The sequence below is a fragment of the Phascolarctos cinereus genome, unplaced genomic scaffold (genome assembly GCF_003287225.1).
Source record: "Phascolarctos cinereus isolate Bilbo 61053 unplaced genomic scaffold, phaCin_HiC Scaffold_2;HRSCAF=192, whole genome shotgun sequence".
Lineage (NCBI taxonomy): Eukaryota > Metazoa > Chordata > Mammalia > Diprotodontia > Phascolarctidae > Phascolarctos > Phascolarctos cinereus.
The window spans coordinates 346,337,707-346,359,615 of NW_027555625.1; the positions used below are offsets into that span (position 1 = coordinate 346,337,707).

At 38.2% G+C, this 21,909-nt stretch overlaps 1 protein-coding gene across 1 annotated transcript in view; it reads right to left on the reverse strand.

The window, feature by feature from the left end:
* Positions 1–11,984, reverse strand: part of DDX46 (DEAD-box helicase 46) — a 60,409-nt gene extending 48,425 nt beyond the window's left edge. Inside the window, 1 exon segment of the mRNA XM_020991230.2 lies at positions 11,753–11,984. Within this exon segment, the coding sequence (XP_020846889.1) occupies positions 11,753–11,769 (17 nt within the window). The 5' untranslated portion in view covers positions 11,770–11,984.
* Between the last annotated feature and the right edge of the window lie 9,925 nt (positions 11,985–21,909).

Sequence of the window (21,909 nt, forward strand, 5' to 3'; positions counted from 1 at the left end):
TCTTAATAAGTCTCTTATGATTTCTCTTTCCTGTTTACCTCTTCATGTTCCACTTGAGTCCTGTATTTGAAAGTCAAATTTTCTGTTTAGCTCTGTTCTTTTCATCAAGAATGCTTGAAAGTCCTCTATTTCACTGAATGACCATTTTTTCCCCTGAAGGATTATACTCAGTTTTGCTGGTAGGTGATTCTTGGTTGTAATCCTATCTCCTTTGCCCTCTGGAATATTATATTCCATGCCCTGCGTCCTTTAATGTAGAAGCTGCTAAATCTTGTGTTATCCTGATTGTGTTTCCACAGTACTTGAATTGTTTCCTTCTGGCAGCTTGTAATATTTTCTCCTTGACCTGGGAACTCTGGAATTTGGCTACAAATTCCTAGGAGTTTTCCTTTGGGGATCTCTTTCAGGAGGAGATCGTGGATTCTTTCAATTTCTATTTTGCCCTCTGGTTCTAATATATCAGGGCAGTTTTCCTTGATAATTTCTTGAAAGATGATGTCTAGGCTCTTTTTTTGATCATGGCTTTCAGATAGTCCAATAATTTTTAAATTCTCTCTCCTGGATCTATTTTCCAGGTCAGTTGTTTTTCCAATGAGATATTTCACATTGTTTTCTAATTTTTCATTCTTTTGGATTTGTTTTACAGTGTCTTGATTTCTCATAAAGTCACTGTCTTCCAATTGCTCTATTCTAATTTTTAAGGAAGTATTTTCTTCAGTAATCTTTTGGACTTCCTTTTCCATTTGGCCAATTTTTCTTTTTAGGGCATTTTTCTCCTCATTGGCTTTTTGGACCTCTTTTGCCATTTGGGTTAGGCTATTTTTTAAGGTGTTATTTTCTTCAGTATTTTTTTGGGTCTCCTTTAGCAAGCTGTTGACTTGTTTTTCATGATTTTCTTGCATCACTCTCATTTCTCTTCCCAGTTTTTCCTCTACTTCCCTTACTTGCTTCTCAAAATCCTTTTTGAGCTCTTCCAAGGCCTGGGACTGAATCATATTTTTCTTGGAGGCTTTGGATGCAGGAGCTTTGATTTTGTTGTCTTCTGTTTGTATATTTCGATCTTCCTTTTCACCAAAGTAAGATAATATAGTCTGATTCTTTTTGCACTGCTTGCTCATGATCCCAGCCAATTACTTGAGTTTTAAACTCTTTGTTAAGGTAAGAGTCTGCTTCCAATGTGGAGAGTGTACTGTCCCAAGCTTCAGGGGTTTGTGTAGCTGTTTTCAGAGATACTTGTAGGGACCTGTAAATTTTCAGTTCTTCCAAGGTGGTATGATAAGGGGTGAGGCGTTTACTCCTTTCCTGGCCTGTGACCACAAGTATTCCTTTCTGTCCCATAACTGTGAGGACGGGTTCCTGTCCACAGCCACTCCAAGCTCCACCATGCCAGCGCTCCTCCTCCCCCCAGCACTGCTGCCCAGAACTGTGACCCAGATCCACACATGGGCAAAGCAAGAGATTCCTGCCTCAGCACTGGCAAAGAGATCCCAGGGCCACGCTCTTGGGGAATGGAGTTGAAACCCCGCCTTCCTCTCTGACCACCGACAGAAACAAACTTTTCCCACTGACCTTCTAAGTTGTCTTTGGCATTCATGGATTGAGGAGTCTGGAAATCTCCACAGCTGCCCACGATTCAGTCCTCTGAGGCCTGTTCCAGGTTCGCTGCGGCCTGCGCGCCCACACCAAGCTGCGCTGCGCTCCCAGCCCCGCGCGATACACCTTTCTGATCAATCATCCAGGTTGTCTTGGGCTGGAAATTTGTTTCACTCTGTCTTTTTGTGGGTTCTGTTGCTTCAGAATTTGTTTAGAGCCATTTTTTATGAGTATTTGGAGGGGTTTGGGGGAGAGCTCAAGCAAGTCACTGCTTTCATTCCACCACCTTGGCTCTGCCCCCTGAAATATTTTATTTTTTAAAGAAAAAAACACTGAAACAGAAATCAAGAGACTTGATCTGGTATGAGTTCTACCTCTATGCTACTATGGAAGGTCTCAATCTCACTGGGCCCAGTTTCTATTCTTTAAAAATGTAGGGGTTGGCATGAATAATCTCTAAAGATTTTCCCAGTTCTAAATCCTATTTACTTACCACTCTTTTAAAATATACTCAGTATTATTCAGTACTTTTATCCATCTTTCCTAAATTATAACAGGTGAAGGGGATACAAACACAAAAAAAGGAAACAATCTTTACTCTGAAGGAGCTTACATTCTACAGAAGACAGGTATACAAGTATACAAACTGATCTATATTCTAATTGATAGAGAATTGCCACCAATAGAGATTCCAACCCATCAAACCTATTCAACTCTTAAACCATCCATTTCACTCTAAATCCACTGTAAGCACATCTTTTCTCCTCATCTTACAATTCCCTGATGACACCCCTTACTCAGTCAACAACTATTTTTTAAAATGCTTGTTATATATGCTACATACTATACTAAGTGATATGAAAAATAACAGCCCATAATCTCAAGGAGTTTACATTCTAACAAGGAAAAAAACTTATAAATAAACAGACCCCTATGAGATACACAGAATAAACAAACGGTAATATTAGGGGGAAAGGCTCTGGCAGTTCAGCTAGGAGGGGGGAAAAAAGGCTTCCTATAAAAGGTACCATCTGAGCCTAGTCTTGAAGGAAGCCAGGAATTCTAAGAACCAAAAGTTGACAGAAAGAGAATCCCAGGCTTAGAGGACAGTAGGGAGGTCGACAGTAAACAAAAGCAAATGGAGGAGAGGAGGGGAGGAGAAGAAGGGCGAAGCCACGAGGGCAGAAAAAAGGCAGCAATTTGCCTGAGCTCATCTCAAAACCCCTCCCAAGACCTTTAAATAATGCCATAAAACAATCCTGGAACAGCAGAACCCATAAAATGATGGGGTGAAATAATTTTCCAGCCAAAGACAACTTAGAAAGTCAGCAGCAAACGTCTGTCCCACCTAGGTGGCAGGCCACATCAAAGCACACCCACCTCCAACTTGGCCCCAGCAAACCAGGAGCAGGCCTTGGGAGCCACAGAATCAGTAGCGAAGCACCTACTTCTGGAGTTCACAATCCACAGATAGCAAAGGGGTCAAGCAACTGGTCAGAAGGAGATTACAGGGTCTCTTTGCTAGCACTGAGGCAGGACTCTGGTGCTTTGCCCACACTCAGAACTGGATCACAGTCCTGGGTGGCATTCCCAAGGCAAGGAAGAGCACTAGCACACCAGAGCTTGCAGTCAGGGCCACTCCTCACAATTCCAGATAAGAATGCTGGTGGTTAACTCACAGACCAGAGCACGGGCCACACTTCTTACATCATATCACCTTGGAAAAACTGAAAACTTATACAGGTCCCTAGAAGCAACTCTGAAAACCAGTGCACAAAACCCTTTAAGTTTGAGACAGTGTACCCTCCACCCTGGAAGCAAAGCCCTACTTTAACAACAAGGTAAAAGTCAAGAAATAGGCTGGGAAAAAAATAGGCAAACAGAAAAAAATCTGACCATAGAAAGTTACTATGGTGACAAGGAAGATCAAAACACACACTTGGAAGAAGATAAAGTCAAAGCTCCTACATCCAAAGCCTCTAAGAAAAACATGAATTGGTCTCAGGCCATAGAAGAGTTCAAGAAGGAATTTGAAAACCAAGTAAGAGAGGTAGAAGAAAAATTGGGAAGAGAAATGAGAGTGATGCAAGAAAATCACGGAAAAACGAGTCAACAGCTTGGTAAAGGAGGCCAAAAAAAATACCAAAAAAACCCCACAAAACATCTTTAAAACAGACTAAGCGAGATGGTAAAAGAGGTACAAAAAGCCAATGAAGAAAAGATTGCCTAGAAAAGCAGAATTAGCCAAATGGAAAAAAAAGAGGCACAAGAATTCACTGAAGGAAAAAAACTCCTTAAAAGGTAGAATTGGCCAAATGGAAATGGAGGTACAAAAGCTCACTGAAAAAAATAAATCCTTAAAAATCAGAATGAAGCAAATGGAAGCTAATGACTTTATCAGACATCAAGCAACAATAAAACAAAACCAAAAGAATAGAAAAAAAAGATAATGTGAAATATCTCATTGGAAAAATAGCTGACCTAGAAAATAGATCCAGGAGAGTTAATTTTAAAATCACTGGACTACCCAAAAGCCATGATCAAAAAAAGAGCCCAGACATCATCTTTCAAGAAATTATCAGGGCAGCTAGGTGCCACAGTAGATAGAGCACTGGCTCTGGAGTCAGGAGGACCTGAGTTCAAATCCAGCCTCAGACACTTGACACTAGCTATGTGACCCTGGGCAAGTCACTTAACCCCAACTGCCTCACCCCCCCTACAAAAAGTAATATAAGAAATTATCAAGGAAAATTGCCCTGATATCTTAGATCCAAAGCGTAAAACAGAAATTGAAAGAACCCACCCATTACCTCCTGAAAGAGATTCCAAATGAAAACTCCCAGGAATATAGCCAAATTCCAAAGCTCTCAGTTCAAGGAGAAAATACTCCAAGCATCCAGAAAGAAACAATTTAAGTATTGTGAAGCCACAGTCAAGATCACACAAGTTTAAGCAGCTTCTCCATTAAAGGCAGAGGGTTTGGAATATGGTATTCCAGAAGGCAAAGGAGAACTAGGATTACAACCCAGAATCACCTATCCAGAAAAACTGAGCATAATCCTTCAGGGGGAAAAATGGACATTCAATGAAATAAGAGGATTTTCAAGCATTCTTGATGAAAAGAGCAAAGCTAAAGAGAAAATTTTGACTTTCAAAGACAAGACTCAAGAGATACACAAAAAGGTAAACAGTAAAGGGAAATCATAAAGGACTTATTCTCAGCAATACAATGATCCAAGACAACTCTGAAGCAGTTATGAATAAAAATAATATCCATCCCCAGAAAAAGAACTTAAGGTGTCTGAATACAGAATGAAGCATACTTTTTTAACTTTATTTTTCTTGACGTTTTTGGGGGTTTTTCTGGGTCTATGTTTTCTTTTACAACATGATTAACATGGAAATATTTTGCATGACTACACATGTATAACCTATATCAAATTGCTTGCCTTCTCAATTGAGGGGGGTAGGGAGAGAGGAAGGGAAGTGATCTGGAACTCAAAGTTTTAAAAACGAATGTTAATTGTTTTTACATGTAACTGGAAAAAAAGAAAATACTAAATAAAAAAAAGTTGCAAGCCACAGAATCAAATTAAAACTCAAGCCCTAAAAATTACTTAAATTTTTTAAAATGATAAAATGAAAAAAAAAGAAAAACAAATCAACTTTGAAAATAACATGCTGAATTTATTACATATTTGAAAAAGAAAAGCAAGCTGAATTTAAATAGATTCACATTTTCTCGTACAAGCTTCTTTTTATGCTTTACTTTGTCCATGGAAATGCTCATCATTTTTAGTGTTTGAAAAGTTCAAAATAAAAAAAAAAGATTACTGATAACTCTGGAAAGAACAGTTTAAGTTGAATGATGAAGTTGGCAGATTAGAGTTTAAAACGTTGTAACTGGTTCACACACTTGCTATACCCTTCTCCACTGCCCTCTGCGTAAGTCATTTTCAACGTGATATTCTTCCTTAGAACAGTGGTATTCCATTTCTTTTTTATCACATAGCAACATCATAGGATATTAGTACTATAAAAGGTCAGTAAAAGCAATACAAACCAATTACTCCTCCTCCTGTTCAACTGTAAGCCCAGCTCGCTGTTTCCTGTGCTTTCACAGACAGACATACTAATGTTGAATAATCTCTACAGGTTGCCCAAACAGAAGCATGTTGAAATCTAGACAATAGATATTCTTAATCCACCTAGTCTTTCCTGAATAGATGGACAGACTAAATTTATTTGAGTACAGATCTCTTCCACAAGGTTTTACTCTCTACAATATCCTGGAGCATCACCTGCAAATTAGAGCATCTAAAGGTTCTCACCATCCACAGGAAATCCCTTCTCAACCTGGACTCTGCACCGGATCTTTTTTGTCACAGTGGCTACTTCTGTAGGTGATTGTACATCTCCTTGTTTAATAACTTGCCAGATTCTTGTTATCAGAGTATCACTGAAAATCTTGGATGAGCTTGATATGTGGCTAGGAGACAACTTGTTATAAAATAATATATAAGGTGATGTTTTCTATCATGTGCACACAGGCATGTGTGTGTATGTGTAGTAATCAATAAACAATGAGTAAAAAATGGGATTTCATAGTCCTTACATCTTTTAGTTAAATGTGAAATGGTAAAGATGTCACCCATACCAATATCACTTGTGAAAATTCAATAAAACTTTCATTATGGATGCCCTCAATTTATATACAGATGGTTCTCATAAAGATTTCATACAGACTGGAGAACAGTAATCTAGATCAACAGTTACTGATATTGTCAGAGTAACTTTTTTTTTGGTATTAATACTATCTGAGACATTTTCCATGTGTTTGGTATCTTCTCCTTCGTGTATTTTGTACATCAGTCCTTCAACACTCTCACAATTGCATCACCTCTAGCATAGATCTCTTCTATATATTGTTCTTCTATATATTTTTGGTCTAACTGGATGCTTTTCCCAGCTTTGTTCTCTTCAATGCCATTTCTACATCTCCTAGAAGCTTATCTGAGATTGTGATGTTAGGACCAAGTGCAGTGGTTCTACTATTTTTGATGGAAAAAAAGTTTATTAAAATGGTTTTAATAAATTTTTTTCCATTTTTCTTTTATTTGCAGTCTTCATTCCAGTTTCATCCTTGAATGCTCTTTGGATGACACTGATTAGCTGGACAACTTGCTAGGCTTTCTTTAAAATGGTTTCCCTCAATTGAGAGGATACCCATCAATTGGGGAATGGCTGAGCAAATTGTGGTATATGAATGTAATGGAATACTATTGTTCTATAAGAAATGATGAACAGGCTGACTTCAGAAAAACCTGGGAAGACTTATATGGTCTGATGCTGAGTGAAGTGAGCAGAACCCAGAGGACTTTGTATACAATAGCAGCCACGTTATGCAATGACTAAGAATGTTAAACTGAACCCTTCTCAGCATTACGAGGATCTAAGACATCTCCAGAGGCCTTGGGTTGGAAAATGCTGTCCACATCCAAAAAAAGAACTATGGAAGTCGAATCGCTCTCACTTAATTTTACCTTAAGTTGAATTTTGTTTCATCTTTCTGATGGTTCCTCCTATTGGTTTTAATTTTTACTTACAACTTCACTAATGTGAAAATATGTTTAATGGGTATGTAAATGTAAAGCCTATGTCAGACTGTGTGTCGTCCTGGGGAGGGTGGGGGGGGGAGAAAAAGGGAGAAAAAATTTTCAACTCAAAAGCATATGGAAAAAAAAATTAAAAAATAAAATAAAAATAAAATGGTTTCCCTCCATTGTTCGCATTCTTCAACCTTCTTTAAAAGATCTTACAAACGAGTTTATTTTCAAATCTAGTGCATCCTTTGGCAGCCATCTCTTCCCATTTGGCAAGTCATGTTGGCTAACAAAAGTACATTTGGGGCTCTCTAAGTCTCCTTGTTGTGACAATTAATTTACACTGGTTAAATTTCTGGATGACGTTGTTGTTGTTATTGCAGTTGTCTATTTCCCATGAAACAAAAAATATATAAGCACATACAGAATAAATAAATACAAATAGTTAAATACAAAGTAGTAAGGGAGAGAAGACAGTATTTGCAGAAATCAGGAAAGGCTTTGTGTGAAAAGGTGGTGCTTGAGCTGAGTCTTGAAGGAAGTGAAGGCTTCTAAGAAGTGGAGGTGAGGAGTGAATTCCAGCAATGAAGGACAGTCAGTGTAAAAGGCAGAGCTGGGAGACACAGTATTAAGAACAAAGAAAAGGTTGGCTGGGCCAAAGAGTGTGGAGAATCATGCATAATGAATCTAGAAGGATATGCTGGAGGCTCAGGTTGTGAAGGGTTTTTAAGGCCAGGTGTTGTATTTTATACTAGAGGCAACAGGGAGTTCATCAAATAGGGGAGGGGCGTGATCAAATCTGCACTCAAGGAAAATCATTTTGACAGCCATGTGGAGGATGAATTGGAATAGGGAAAGACCCGAGGTAAGGAAACCAACTGAGTCCACTACAATCCTCCAGGAAAAAAGTGATGAGTACCTGAGCTAAGGAAGTGGCTGTATAAGTAGAGAGAAAGGGTCAGACTCAAGAGATGTTTGTGGAAGTGGAAAAAGCAACTGGCAACATGGGGTGAGGAAAAATTAGAAGATGAGGACAATGTTAATTTACAAACTTGGAAGACTAGAGGAAAGTACATTTTATTACAGACAGCTTAGCAATTTGCCAAATAACTTACTAATATTATTTTTAAGATGTGATCATGAGATCTACATAAATTCTATTGTGTGACTAACACATAGCTCAACTACAATTGAAGATCATCCTGCCTATCTGATAACAAACTAATAATTAGGTCCAATGCCTTCCGCTGAAATTCATACACTTAAAAATCAACACACTTTTAAAGAGACGTACAGTGTTAATACTGACTCTGAGAACTCATCAATAAAATAGGGATTATAATATTTCTAATACAAAGTCATTTTAAGGCCACAGAGAGATAACACAGGTAAAAGCATTTTGCAAACTTCAAAGTATTATATGAATGTCCCTATAATAACTATCATTATAAAGGAGAGAAGGCCTCAGAAATGTTTGGGAAGCTTGTTATCATTTGAGAGACTACAAGTATGGAACAATGTCAGGCTCATTACATATGTTGGTTAATTCGAATGTACTCCCTTCCCTACCCCTCTTCTTTATTATTTGCTATAAGGGATGACTCTGTGGAAGGGTGAGGCGAGAGAACACTGGGAAATGCTGGTGATGTAAAAATAAAAGATATTGATAAAAATTTATTTTTTAAAAAGTGAATTTTTCTTACTCCTGACCTTTCCTCCATTGACTGGCCTTATGTGGTGGGATATAACATTCATTCACAGTAACTTCACTGAGCATTTACTATGTACATGGATAGCATTATACAAGTTAATCAGCAAGCATTTATTAAGCAATTATTACAATCCAAGCACTACGGTAGGTATTGGGGACACGAAGAGAAAAGCTCTCTCAAGGAGCTTACGTGGTTAGGGGAAGAACAGGAGGTAAAAACATGGACACAAACACAAAAGGGTGGGGAAGGGAGTAACAGGGAGAAAATCTGGAACTCAAAAGCTAGTGAAAGTGAATGTTGAAAACTAAAAGTAAACAAATTTTAAAAAACAAACACAAAATGTAAGTAATTGAGAGAAAGAGAAAGAGAGAGAGAGCAAGAGAGAGCTCGGGAGACAGAGAAAGAGAGAGAGAACGCAAGCCATGAACGTGAGTGCTAATAACTAGAGGGAGTCAAGAAATGTTTCATGTAGAAGGTAGCACCTGAGCTGTGCTTTGAAGGAACCTACAGATTCTACAAAGTAAGGAGGTGACAGCTCTAGACTAGAAAGACCACTTGTTAACAGAGACAAGAAATAAAAAAGCTAGCATGCTATTTTGACCATCATGAACAGATAGCACTGAAGAAAAGAATGCCATAAAATAAATCTGGAAAGGTGAAAGGAAGAACTTGTTCAAGGCTTTAAATGTAGGAGTGAAGACTATTTTATCCTAGAAGCAACAGGAAACCACTGAAGATTTCTGAGTACAGGGAGACAAGCTCAGATCTATGTTTTAGTAATATCAGTTTGTCAGCTGTGGGGAATATGGGGAGGGAAGAAGCTGAAAATATGAAGTCCAATTACGAAGTAATTGCAACAGAGATGAAAAGAACGTGGACTAAGACTATGTGAGTGGAGAGAACAGGACAACCCAATGGATGTTGTGAAGGTAGGAATCACAAGATTTGGCAAATGACCGGACTGTGGGGTTAAGGGAAGAGTCAAGGCTAACACCCAGATGGCAAACCTGGGTCAGTGGCAGTGTGGTGATGTCATATATAGGAATGGGGAAGTTTGGGAGAGGTGGAAAAGTATAATGAGTTGTATTTTGGACATATTCAGTTCAAGATGACATGCAAACAACATGGTCTTGGTGTGTTTCGACATCCTGGGGGTACACTCTCTAGTTCTATAAAAACAATTTTTTGGTATTCTGATTAGTATGGCACTGAATAAGTAAATTAATTTAAATAGAATTGCCATTTTTATTATATTGGCTTGGCCTATCATGGTCAATTGATATTTTTTCCAATTGTTTAGATCTGACTTTGTGTGAAAAGTGTTTTGTAATTGTGTTCCTATTGTTCCTGGGTTTGTCTAAGCAGGTAGACTCCCAAGTATTTTATATTGTCTACATTTATTTTAAATAGAATTTGGGGCACATTCCCAATGGCCATTTCCTTTCCTAATGGTTAACGCTCCCCATGGTGTCCCAGCATATCCAGCCCAAGACAGGCAGAGATGCCAAAATTCCTTTTTTTGCTTTAGTTCTAGGAATCTGACTAAATTAAACACCCAACTACTGTCATCAATTAATCTCAGATGATTAACAACATGTATTCCTCCAATTTTCTTAACTGGTTTTTCTTTTTATTCTAATTGTCCTATTTTACACCACATCTAACGCATGCACCTATTTTTTTGGTTTATGTCTACTTTTTCTCTAAGATCAACTGGTGAACATGTATTTAGCTTGCCTACATAAAAAGATGACTGCACTGAATATCTAAAACTAAAGCCAGATAAGAGTAGAAATCACTGCTTGTCATAAAGTAATCCAAAGGGGCTAAATAATCTTCACAGTCCCTAGTTACACAAGTCCCTTCAATTTCTGCTAGAATACAAGCATAATTACCTTTCCTGTTAGAAGGAGCCATAATATATAGTTTTTGACAGGATCTAAGCATTCTGATCTAATCAGGTTTCTTATCCCCCAGATATCAGAAAGGTTGAGAGCAGAAAGAAAAGGAGAAAATAATGGGAAAACTAATACTGAGTAAAGCCTACCCAACCAAACACCTCTATCTGACATCCGCTCAGATGGTGCACATTCATTCTTTTACACTGTAAAACTTCTATGCTGATTTTCATTGTTGTATCCACAACTTAAATATTTCCTAAAATAGTCTGAATCACTCATTCAGTAAGTATCATACCGTATTCAGGGCCCCAAGGTGGCCACTGAGGAGGACAGTGATGAATAAGAAAAGGTCCTTGCCCTCAAGAATCAAAGTCTAATGAGAAAAACAAAGTATGCATACAAATACCAGTAACATAAAGCAATCGAAGCGCTATATCGTCCGGCGGAGGAAATTATTTCCTTATGATTGAGGTGCTTGGAAAAGGCTTTTCTATTCAATTCACCCAAGGGAGCACAAGGCTAGAAGTTGGAGCTACAATGATGAAAACAGTCAATCTGGGCCCATAAGTCCCTTAGCCTAGAAGGCCGAGGCTTAAGCGCGATCCAAGTTAAAGTCAGAAAAGTGGATGGGAGCCCAAAGGGGCTGTCCTGGCTTTCTGCAGCAAAGGATTCAGGGCTGAGGGGCCCTGAGGCTCCCACAACTTCCTGCGGTTGGAAAAGGAGGCACAAGGCCTTCCGCAGGCCACAGGGAATCGCCCCGGGGCCGCCCAGGTCCCGCAGGAGGTCAGGGCCTGGGAAACGGGCACGGACCGCGGGCGGGGTCCGTGGGGGCTGCGGGCCGGCCCCCCGGGCCTCACAGTGCCCTCCTAACTCCCTCACGCCGCCGCCTTCACTTTCTCCTCACAGACGCCTCCCGGAGGCCGCCGCGGGTTCTCCAACTCACCGTGACTCCCGGCCCATGGCGCCGCGTCGAGGAGAGGTCGGCGTGTGGGCCACGGCGTCGCTGCTCTCCGCGCTGCGGGACCACTCCGACAGAGATACGAGACACGGCGTTAAGCAGAGGCAGCAGCCATTACAACGCGGGTCAACGATGACCGGAAGTACCAGCAGCCGAAGCGAGAGCCCACCGGGCGTGACGAGCGCTGGAGGGGGCCGCCGCAACTGCACTTCTGCCTCCTAGCGGCCGGAGGCCTCCCCGGCACCCTGCTCCGAGGCTCCTCTGGCTTCTGCTAGAGAGAGTTAGAAGTGGGTGTTGGGTCAGTGCTACACGGAAGATCTAGGTTCACCTTCTCCATCTGAAACATACTAGCTGTTAAAAGGTGATGGATAAGTATACAGAACGAGATACACATTTTTGGACATGGTCAGTGTGGGAATTTGTTTTGCTTGACTAGGCGTATTTGTTGTTTTTCTTTTTGGGGGGGAGTGGTAGGTGTGGAAGGGAAATGAAAGGGAGGAAAAATCAATGTTTGACAACTGAAAACATAAATCAAATTTATTTTTAATTAATTAATTAATTAATTAATATACTAACTGTGTTACCATGGTCAAATCACTTCTCAATGGCCAAAACAACTAAGTCCCACTTTTTTCCCCCAGAGAAAAAAGGCTAAAAATACAGAGTTGCCATCAGTGGAGGGAGTTTCCACAACAGAAAAAGAGTAGGAAGAGAAGTTTTTCTGGATTGTACAAGACAGAAAGGGAATAAAGTACAATGAGATTGGAAAGATAGGTTGTGATGAGGTTATGAAGAGTTTTAAATACCAACCAGGATATATGAATGTAATGGACTACTATTGTTCCATGGGAAATGGTGAGCAGGCAGACTTCAGAAAAACCTGGAAAGACTTGCATGAACTGATGCTGAGTGAAGTGAGCAAAAAAACCAGGAGAACACTGTACATAGCAACAGCCACATATTACGTATATTATATATATAATCTTATATGTACACAGTTCATTAGCTAATAAGATACATATAACATATTTGGTTGGCTGGTTGTTGTCCTTTGTGCTCAGAGTACCAAAATAACATCATAATGTTGGGGTCAAGGTATACATAGTGTGTCCAACTGTGGCTGATCAAACCAATGCAACGAGGTCTAGCACAAACAGTCCATACGAACATTTGGAGTGGAGATGTCTTTAAATTTTCCCATCTCACGTTTCCGATGACCTCCTTTGTTACACTTAATTATTCTGGGCAATTCTGCTTTGCTCCTGGAGAATAGTGCCTTCTTTAATGAGGGCACAGAAGTTCTGTACCAGTGTCTCCCGTGTCTGGCAATCAGTTTCAAAGTTCTTCAGAGAGACCTTGAGAATATCCTTGTATTGCTTCTTCTGACCTTCATGTCAGTACTTGCTCAATGTGAGTTCTGTGTAAAATAGTCTTTTAGGCAAATGTACATTTGGCATTCAAAAAATATGGCTAGCCCAGTGGAGTTGTGCTCTCTGCAGTACAGTTTGAATGCTTGGCAGTTCAGCTCAAGAAAGGACCTCAGTACCTGGTACCTTATCTTGCCAGGTGATCTTCGGGATCTTCCTAAGACAATTCAAATGGAAGCAATTCAATTTCCTGGCATGATGCTGATAGACTGTCTAGGTTTCACAGACATACAACAATGAGATCTGCACAGGGGCTCTGTAGGCCTTCAGTTTGGTAGTCCATCTAATACTTCTCTCCCACACTTTCCTTCAGAGCCTCTCAAACACTGAGCTAGCCCTGGCAATGTACCCATCATCTATGGGTACATCTCTGGAAAGTATATTGCCAAGCATTCAAAATCTCTCCATTTGCTGTAACTAATAGTTCCACATATGGATGGTGCAGTGCCGACTGATGGAGAACCTCTGTTTTCTTGTTAATTTTTAGGCCAAAATCAACACAAGCAGCAGAGAATCAATCCACATTCATTTACAAACAAAAAGTCACTCACCAGTTCTCCCTCCATTTTAGCCTTGGTTCATAGCCTTTTAATAATTTACTGTCAGGGCAGTAGCTGAACTTGGTGCTATTTTCATCCTCTTTGAAGGAGTCTGACATCATGCTAAAAAGCATGGGAGTAAGCACAGAGCCCTGCTTCATTCATTGGTGACTGAAAAAGCTCAAGAGCAACATCCATTATCCAGAACCAATGCAAGCATGCCATTGTGGAGCTTATAACATACATATACAGTGTAAGTGGGAAGCAATCTCCTTATTAAGAAAACTAAGAGAGACCCTGATATTTGGGGGAGTTATGCGTACATATATAGTTTCAGAATGATGATGTAACAGTTATAGAGGTTTTTATGGAGGTTAAAGATTAAACAGAAGGGAGGGCAGATTTGGGGAACGGATGTTCAGAATGTACACTGTTGGGGCAGCTAGGTGGCGCAGTAGATAGAGCACCGGCCCTGAAGCCAGGAGGACCTGAGTTCAAATCCAGCCTCAGACCAAAGACTTGACACTTACTAGCTGTGTGACCCTGGGCAAGTCACACCAACTGCCTAACCCAAAAAAAAAACCCCACCAGAATGTACACTGTCTTGGGGTGGGAGGAGGGGAGAGATGGGGAGAAAATCTGGAACTCAAAATTTTGTGAAAGTGAATATTGAAAACTCAAAATTAATTAATTAATTAATGGAAAGTTAAAAATATTAAAGACAGGACAGGATGAGGGAGACAAAAGGAATCTTTTATGGTTTAAAGATTTAAGGGGGTATACAGATTAACATTAGAGATGGGGCAACACAGGATGAGGGAGCTGAGAAGAGAAGGAGCAGTTTTGTGGCATTTCAAGTTTATCTTGAAAGAAGCGACTTTAGTTTGCCTTCAAGTTACAGATTTCCAAAGTACTAGAAAAGCAACCCTTAATATTCTTTTTAACCCTTAGGGCACTGTTTGTATCCTCTTCAATTAACATATTGATGTCAGCTTGGAAGGAGATGTTGATAGTCCAGAAAATTTGACTGAATCTAATAAGATAAAATTTAATAAGGAGAAATGTAAAATCTCACGCTTGGGTTCAAAAATTCAATTTCACAAGAATGAGATGGAGGAGACGTGATCAGATGATAGCAATTTATCTGAAGAAATGACAGGGATTTAAGTGGATTTTAATATGAGTCAACAATGTGATATGGCAGCTACAAAAACAAATGTGATTTTGGACTACATTGAAAGCTGACCAGAATTTAGTGCCAACAGTACTGTTGTACTATGCCCTGGTCAGACCACATCTGTAGAATTATGTTTAGATCTGTGTGTCACAGTTTAGGAGGAACATTGGTTAGCTAGAGAGCAGAGGGCAACCAGAATTAAGGGTCTTGAAACCAAGACGTATGAGGTTTAAGGACCTGGGAACATTTAGCCTGGAGAATCAAAGTTTCAGGGGGAAATCTTTTTTTAAGTACTTGAAAACTGTCAAGTGAAAAAATCAAATAGACTTGGCTCTGTCTGGCCTCAGAGGGAAGTTGCAGATATTAAAACTTAGAATTGATATAAAGGAATACTTTGATATAAAGGAATACTTTGTCCAAAAGTGGAATGGGCTGTTTTGGGAGGTAGTGGGTTGCTCCTCTTTGTAAAGATCTCTTTTAAGCAGAAGCTAGATGAGCATGGTTTGGGTATACTGTTTGGGGAATAAGTCGGACTAAATGGTGCTAGATTCTTTCCAACTCAAGATCTGTGATTCAAAGGCGTATGTTGATTAGTAGGCATGCCCATTTCAAAAGCAGTTTAATTCATTGCTACTTTTGCTTCCATACAACAAAACTAGATTATATTTAATTTTAAAAGATTACTATCCTATTCATGCAACTGTAATATGTAAATATTTGTTGGATGAATCTGTTAATGAACATGGACTAACCAAATAAAAAAGCTACTTGTGATAGGGTGAGATTTCATTATGAAATAGCTCTTCCTTTAGGTAGATAAATCTAGAGGGGAAAAAAACCCCACCTTTCCAAGCAATTGAAATTTCTGTTTTGTCAGTCAACAAAAAAAGGAACTACTGTATCACTTTAATTTCCTTAAACTTTTTCAATTCTGAACTTAACACCAAATAAAATGCTCATTTCCACATACATTGTAGAACAGGAGGGAATTTTATGTGAAACTGTGAATCTTTATTGTATAAAGCAGTGCTGTCAAACTCAAACAGAAACAGAAGCCACTAACCCATACATAAGAATCTCTGCAGGCTACATATTTAGCTTTAAAATGTATTATATATTTTTTTGTGTGTTTTTATTTATTTTGTTAAGTATTTCCCAATTATATTCTAATCTGGTTCAGGCCACACTTGAGGGTGTTGTCATTGTGGGCTACATGTTTGACACCTCTGGTGTAGAACTTGCTTTTCTTTTTTTAGTATATGATAAATTTAGTGTAACTTAAAAAGCCATCCTGCTTGTCTGTGACTTCTTTTCTTCCTTCTGTTCTCTTTCATTTTTGTTTTTTGAGACCACGGCTCTCCCCCTCAGTTGAAAAGAAATCAAAGCCCTTATAACAAATATGCATAGTAAAGCAAAATACATTCCCTTATTAGTTATGTACAAAAATGAATTTTTCATTTGTATCTTGAGTCCATCACTTCTCTATTAGAAAAGTAGGCAACATATTTCATCTCTAGTACTCTGGAACTGTTCCTAAATCTTTCAAAGTTGTTTGTCTTTACATTGTTGTCGTTAATGTATAAAACAGTTGTTTGTCTTTACATTGTTGTCGTTAATGTATAAAACTGTTCTGATTCTGCTCACTTGACTCAACATCAGTACCTTTGAGTGTTCCCAAGTTTCTCTGAAATTGCGCCTTTCATAATTTCTTACAGCACAATAATAATCCATTATATTCTTATACCATAATTTGTTCAGCCATTCCATAACTAATGAATACCCCTTTAGTTTTGGGTTCTTTGCCACTACCAAAAAACCCCAGCAAACCTGCTATAAATATTTTGTACATTAATTTCTACAGAAAGTATATTTTGTACTTTTCCTTTTATCTATTTAGGGTATAGGCTACAAGTAGCATAGCTGGGATGACTTTAGTGACTTTGGGGGCATCGTTCTAATTGCTTTTCAGAATGGTTGTTCTAACCCACAGCTACACCATCAGTGCATCAATATTCCTGTTTTGTCTCAGCCTCTCCAATATTTGTCATTTTCCTTATATGTTATTTTCACAAATCTGATGAGTTGCAACATCAGAGTCGCTTTAATTTGCATTTCTATTACTAATGATTAAAAACATTTTAAAATTTGTAGGTAGCTTGGATTTCTTCCTTTGAAAACTGCCTGCTCACATTTTTTGACCATTTATTAATTAGGAATGGCTCTTGTTCTCACAAATTTACATAATTTCCTTATATATCTTAGAAATGAGAACCTAATTAGAAAAACTTGCTGCATGCCTTTTCCCCCCAGTTCAGTTTCCTTCCTGATCTTAGTTTCATTGGTTTAGTTTCTGCAAAAATAATTTTATTTTTATGTAATCAAAACTGTCCATTTTGTCTTCTGTAGGCCTATATCCCTTATTTGGAAGAGTCATGAACTCTTCTGTTCATAGTGATGAGGTAGAAAGGAGTGCTCAAAGCAGATGAAGCAAACAGGATGCAGGATGTGACCAGCTAAAAAAGTGATCAAAGAAGACTATGCATTTAAGGTCCCCACCATGGACTTACCTGTGTGTTTTCACAAAGCACCCCCAACTCCAGAACAACTCTTCCCCTCCCCTCTCCTATTCTCTTTGCTTATCTGTATGATAAAGGCACCTCTGGACTACCTGATATCCCAGCAGCTGTGCTTGCTCCTCCCATTCTCTTGTCCCCTTTCCATAAAACTGTATTTAAACCAGGCACCTAACGCAATAATGGCCTTTGCCTCCTATAAGAAGCAGGGGCCACTCTGCTCCTTAGGGGAGTGGGGCCTGCTGCCTGTTGTCTCTCCCACATGGGAGCAGGCCCACTTGGGTGCATCACTCCAATAAACGTCTTTCTTTAACTTGGAGACTGTCTGAGTGAATTCTTTCAGGACAACATGACTTGCACATCTATTCCTCATTTCAGGTGGCACCCTAACATTCATACCTCCTCTAATTTATGACTTTTTTTATCTAAATCTTACATCCACTTTGCATTGACTGTCTTGGCATGTAGCATACTACATGCCAACAACTAGTTGTTGATTTATACCTAATTTCTGCTGAACTGTTTTCTAGTTTTTCCCAGCAGTGTTGCTTGAATAGTGAGTCCTAACCCCAGTAGCTCGGGGTTTGGGGAGTAGACAGAGTTAGCCAGAGTAGCCCTGGAGTTAGGAAAACCTAACCTCAAATCCAGACTAGATACTAGCTCTGTGACCTTGGGCAAATCATTTAACCTCAATCTGTGGGTTTCCCATCTGTGAAGCGGGGATAACCCTGTTTCCCAGGGTTGTTGTGAAAATGAGATATATATTAAAATGTTTTAAAAACTTTTTCTTTTTTTTTTGATAAGACAATCAGAGTTGTGACTTGCCCAGGGTCACACAGCTAGTATGTGTTTGATGCCACATTTGAAGTTGGGTCTTCCCGACTCCAGAGCCAGGGCTCTAACCACTGTGCAACCTAGCTGCCCCATGTTTTACAAACCTTAAAGCATCATATAAAATGCTATTTATCATTGAACATTAGGTTCCTAGGTTCATTTTCTTTGATATAAATCTAATTTGTCCCATAGATCAACCTAGTTTTTAACTAGTAGCAAATGGTTTTGATGATTACTGCTTTGTAGTATAGTTTAAGATCTGGTATTGCCAGGAACCCTTCCTCCCTACTTTTTAAAATCATTTCCCTTAAGATTTTTGACTTTGTTCCTTTAGATGAATGTCAATGTTTTTGTACTCTATGAACTACTGCTTTGATATTTTGATGGATATTAACCTAGAATATTTAAATTAAATTAGTATCATTTTCATTATATTGGCTTGGATTATGCATGAACAAACTTTTTCTATTTATAGAATTTTTATATATAAATTCATACAGTATCCTTGCTAGGTAGGTAGACTTCCAAATATTTTATACATCCCGTAGTTATTTTGAAGTTTCTCTATCCCTTCTTGCTGGGTTTTGTTGGTAATATTCAGAAATGTTTATGATTTATGTGGATTTACTTTATGCACTGCAATTTTGCTGGTTAATTTTTTATTTGACCTAAATTTCTCTAAGTGTATCATCATATCATCTGCAAAAGTAACAACTGTTGCTTTGCCTATATGTATTCCTTCAATTTTTGTCTTATTAGTATAAGTAGCATTTCTAGCCCTATATCAAATCATAGTGGTGATAATGAATATCCTTGCTTTATTCCAGATCTTAATGGAAAGGCCTCCAGTTTTTCCCTACCACACTTCTCTTGGTTTTAGACATATGTATTTTTCTAATTCAATTTTTTTTTGGCTAAACAATGGTGTTAAGTGACTTGCCCAGGGTCACATAGCTAGTAAGTGTCAAGTGTCTGAGGCTGGATTTGAACTCAGGTCCTCCTGACTCCAGGGCCACTGCTCTATCCACTGTGCCACCTTGCTGTCCCCAATTCAATTATATTTTCCCAAAGATTAACATTCACTTTGGCCAATACTCCCTTCAGCCAAAAAATCAATGAAGTAAGAAAAACAAAACACCTGTTACAAACATATGTAGTCAAGCAAAACAAATTCCTTGCAATGGCCACATCAACAAAAAGTCTCAAATCCACACTCTTAATTCATCACCTCTATCAGGCATGAAGAGTACCCATTTCCCTTAACTCATTGGTTTTTTTAATTGGAATACAGTTGGATAAAAGTTTCTAATTTCCTTCAATTCTTCATGAGTTTTCTGTAATTGTGGTTATTGTGCTGATCAGAGTTAAGTGTTTCAAAGTTGTCTTTACATTTTTGTTATTGTATAACTTCTTTTCATTCTGCTTACTTTACTCTGCAAAAATCCATATGAATCTTACCATGTCTCCCTGAAACCACCCTCATTTATATACTACTTACCATTTAAGGAAAGCACCATTTATTTTTTTTACTAGAAATCAGTGTTGTATTATCAAAAGCTTTTTCTGTGTCTATTGACATAATTATGTGCTCTTTACTGCTGTTACTAATATAGTCTGTTCATAATTTTCCCAATATGTTGTTGTGGCCTCTTTGCAAAAATTTTATTTCAAATTTTTACCTCAACATTCAGTAGGGATATTGGCCTTTGGTTTTATTTTTCTCTCTTTCTGGTTTAGGTATCCAGAACATATGTGTATCACAGAAGAAATCTGGTAGGAGCTATTTCTATTTTTGCAAAAAGTATATTTACTGGAATTGTCCTTCAAATATTTGATAGAATTTGCTTGTAAATAAATTTGTTCCAAAGGATCTTTATTCTGGAGTGCATGTATGGCTTGTTCAGTTTTTTCCCCCTGAGATATGATTCTTGGTAGAGTCATTTATATTTTTGTAAACTTTTGTCCATTTCCCTTAGGTTGTTGGTTTTATTGGACTACAGTTTGGCAAAGTGTCTAATTATTTTATTTCATTTGTTGTGAACTGATCTTTTTTCATTTTTGATACTGGTTTTCTTCCTTTCTTAAAATCAAATTAGCTAATAGTTTATGTACTTTATTGTTTCTCCTCCTCAAAAAAAGGGTCCTACTTTATTTATTCAGTGGTTTTTTCTGTTTTCTTTCAATTTTGTTAATTTCTTCTTTGATTTTAAGGATTTCTATTTTAAGTTTGAGGTTTTAAAGTTTTGTTTTCTTCTTTTAGTTGTATATTCAATTTGTTGCTCTTTTTTTCAATTCTTTTGATGATGGAAATGTTATAGAGATATAAATTTATCCCTAAGGATATCCTTTAAGGATTGGTGCATCCCATAAATTTTGATATGCTATGTCATTGTCATTTTCTTTGACCCACAAATTCTTTAGGATTGAGTTATATTTAGCTTTCATTCAATTCTTAATCCTTTTTCAAAGCCCATTTCTTGAATGTAATTTTAACTGCATGACTGAGTCATGGGTAGTCACTGTTGTGATCTGTGTGGCCTTTAGAAAGGTGAAGTGGGAAAATGACAAAGAAAACCAGAATTGAGAGATTCAAAGAGAAGAGCTATAGATATTTTGACTGGGTTCCAAGAAAGGGAAACCTCCCATATCTGCCCCATGAAGAGGAGGAAACCTTGTGACCCCAGAGTGGGGCAGTGGTTGGAAGTAGTGGTAGAATGGCATAGAACTCCTGGCAAAGCTGGGAGCTGTAGAAATTGAAGCTGGCCTCAAGTGAGCAAGCTTGGGATTTTGAGACAATGCCAAGTTCCTAGATCAAGATTCCTACAGAGAAGTTCCTAACAAAGTCAAATTCCTGAACGCAGCAGGAGGAGCTAAGGAGCAGCAAAGGATAAAAAATAAAGCAATGGTCCTATCACCTCATTAACTCTATTTAGGGCATGTGCAAGATAAAATTGGACAAGAAAAAATATTTCTGTATTTGATTATAAAAACTGTTGAGGGGCACAAATGCAGACTCAGACCAAACACTTGACACTTAATTACTAGTTATGTGACCCTGGGCAAGTCACTTAAATCCAATTGCCAAAAAACAAACAAACAAACAAACAAACAAACAAAAGAACTGTTGAATTAATGAATATTTCTAATACACAAGCCCCATAAAAGCTCTCAGAAAATCTAATTAGTAACAATTCTTTCATATTTTACACTCTTTTAAAGAAAGACAGCCTCCCTCAAATGAGGAAACTTATCAAGTCAGTTAAAATGCATAAACTTTTCTCTGCTTTTGGGTTGTAGACCTGAGCCAATAAGTTATCAAAGAGAAATCAATTTCCTTTTTAGATGAAAGAAAATAAGAATAGTATAAAACTAAATCAACATGAGTTAATGAAGGTTGATTTGGAACACCATATTTTTGGTCATTCAAAATAAAACAAAACATTTTCCAATTAAGTGGCAGAAACACAACAGATAACTTCCCAAGTCTCCTCCAATTTCATCTGTATAAATGGACTTCTATATTTGATTAAATATTAAAGGTCAGACTGAAAATAAAGAAGTGTTTTCAATGAAGAAAAATGAAGAAATTGGC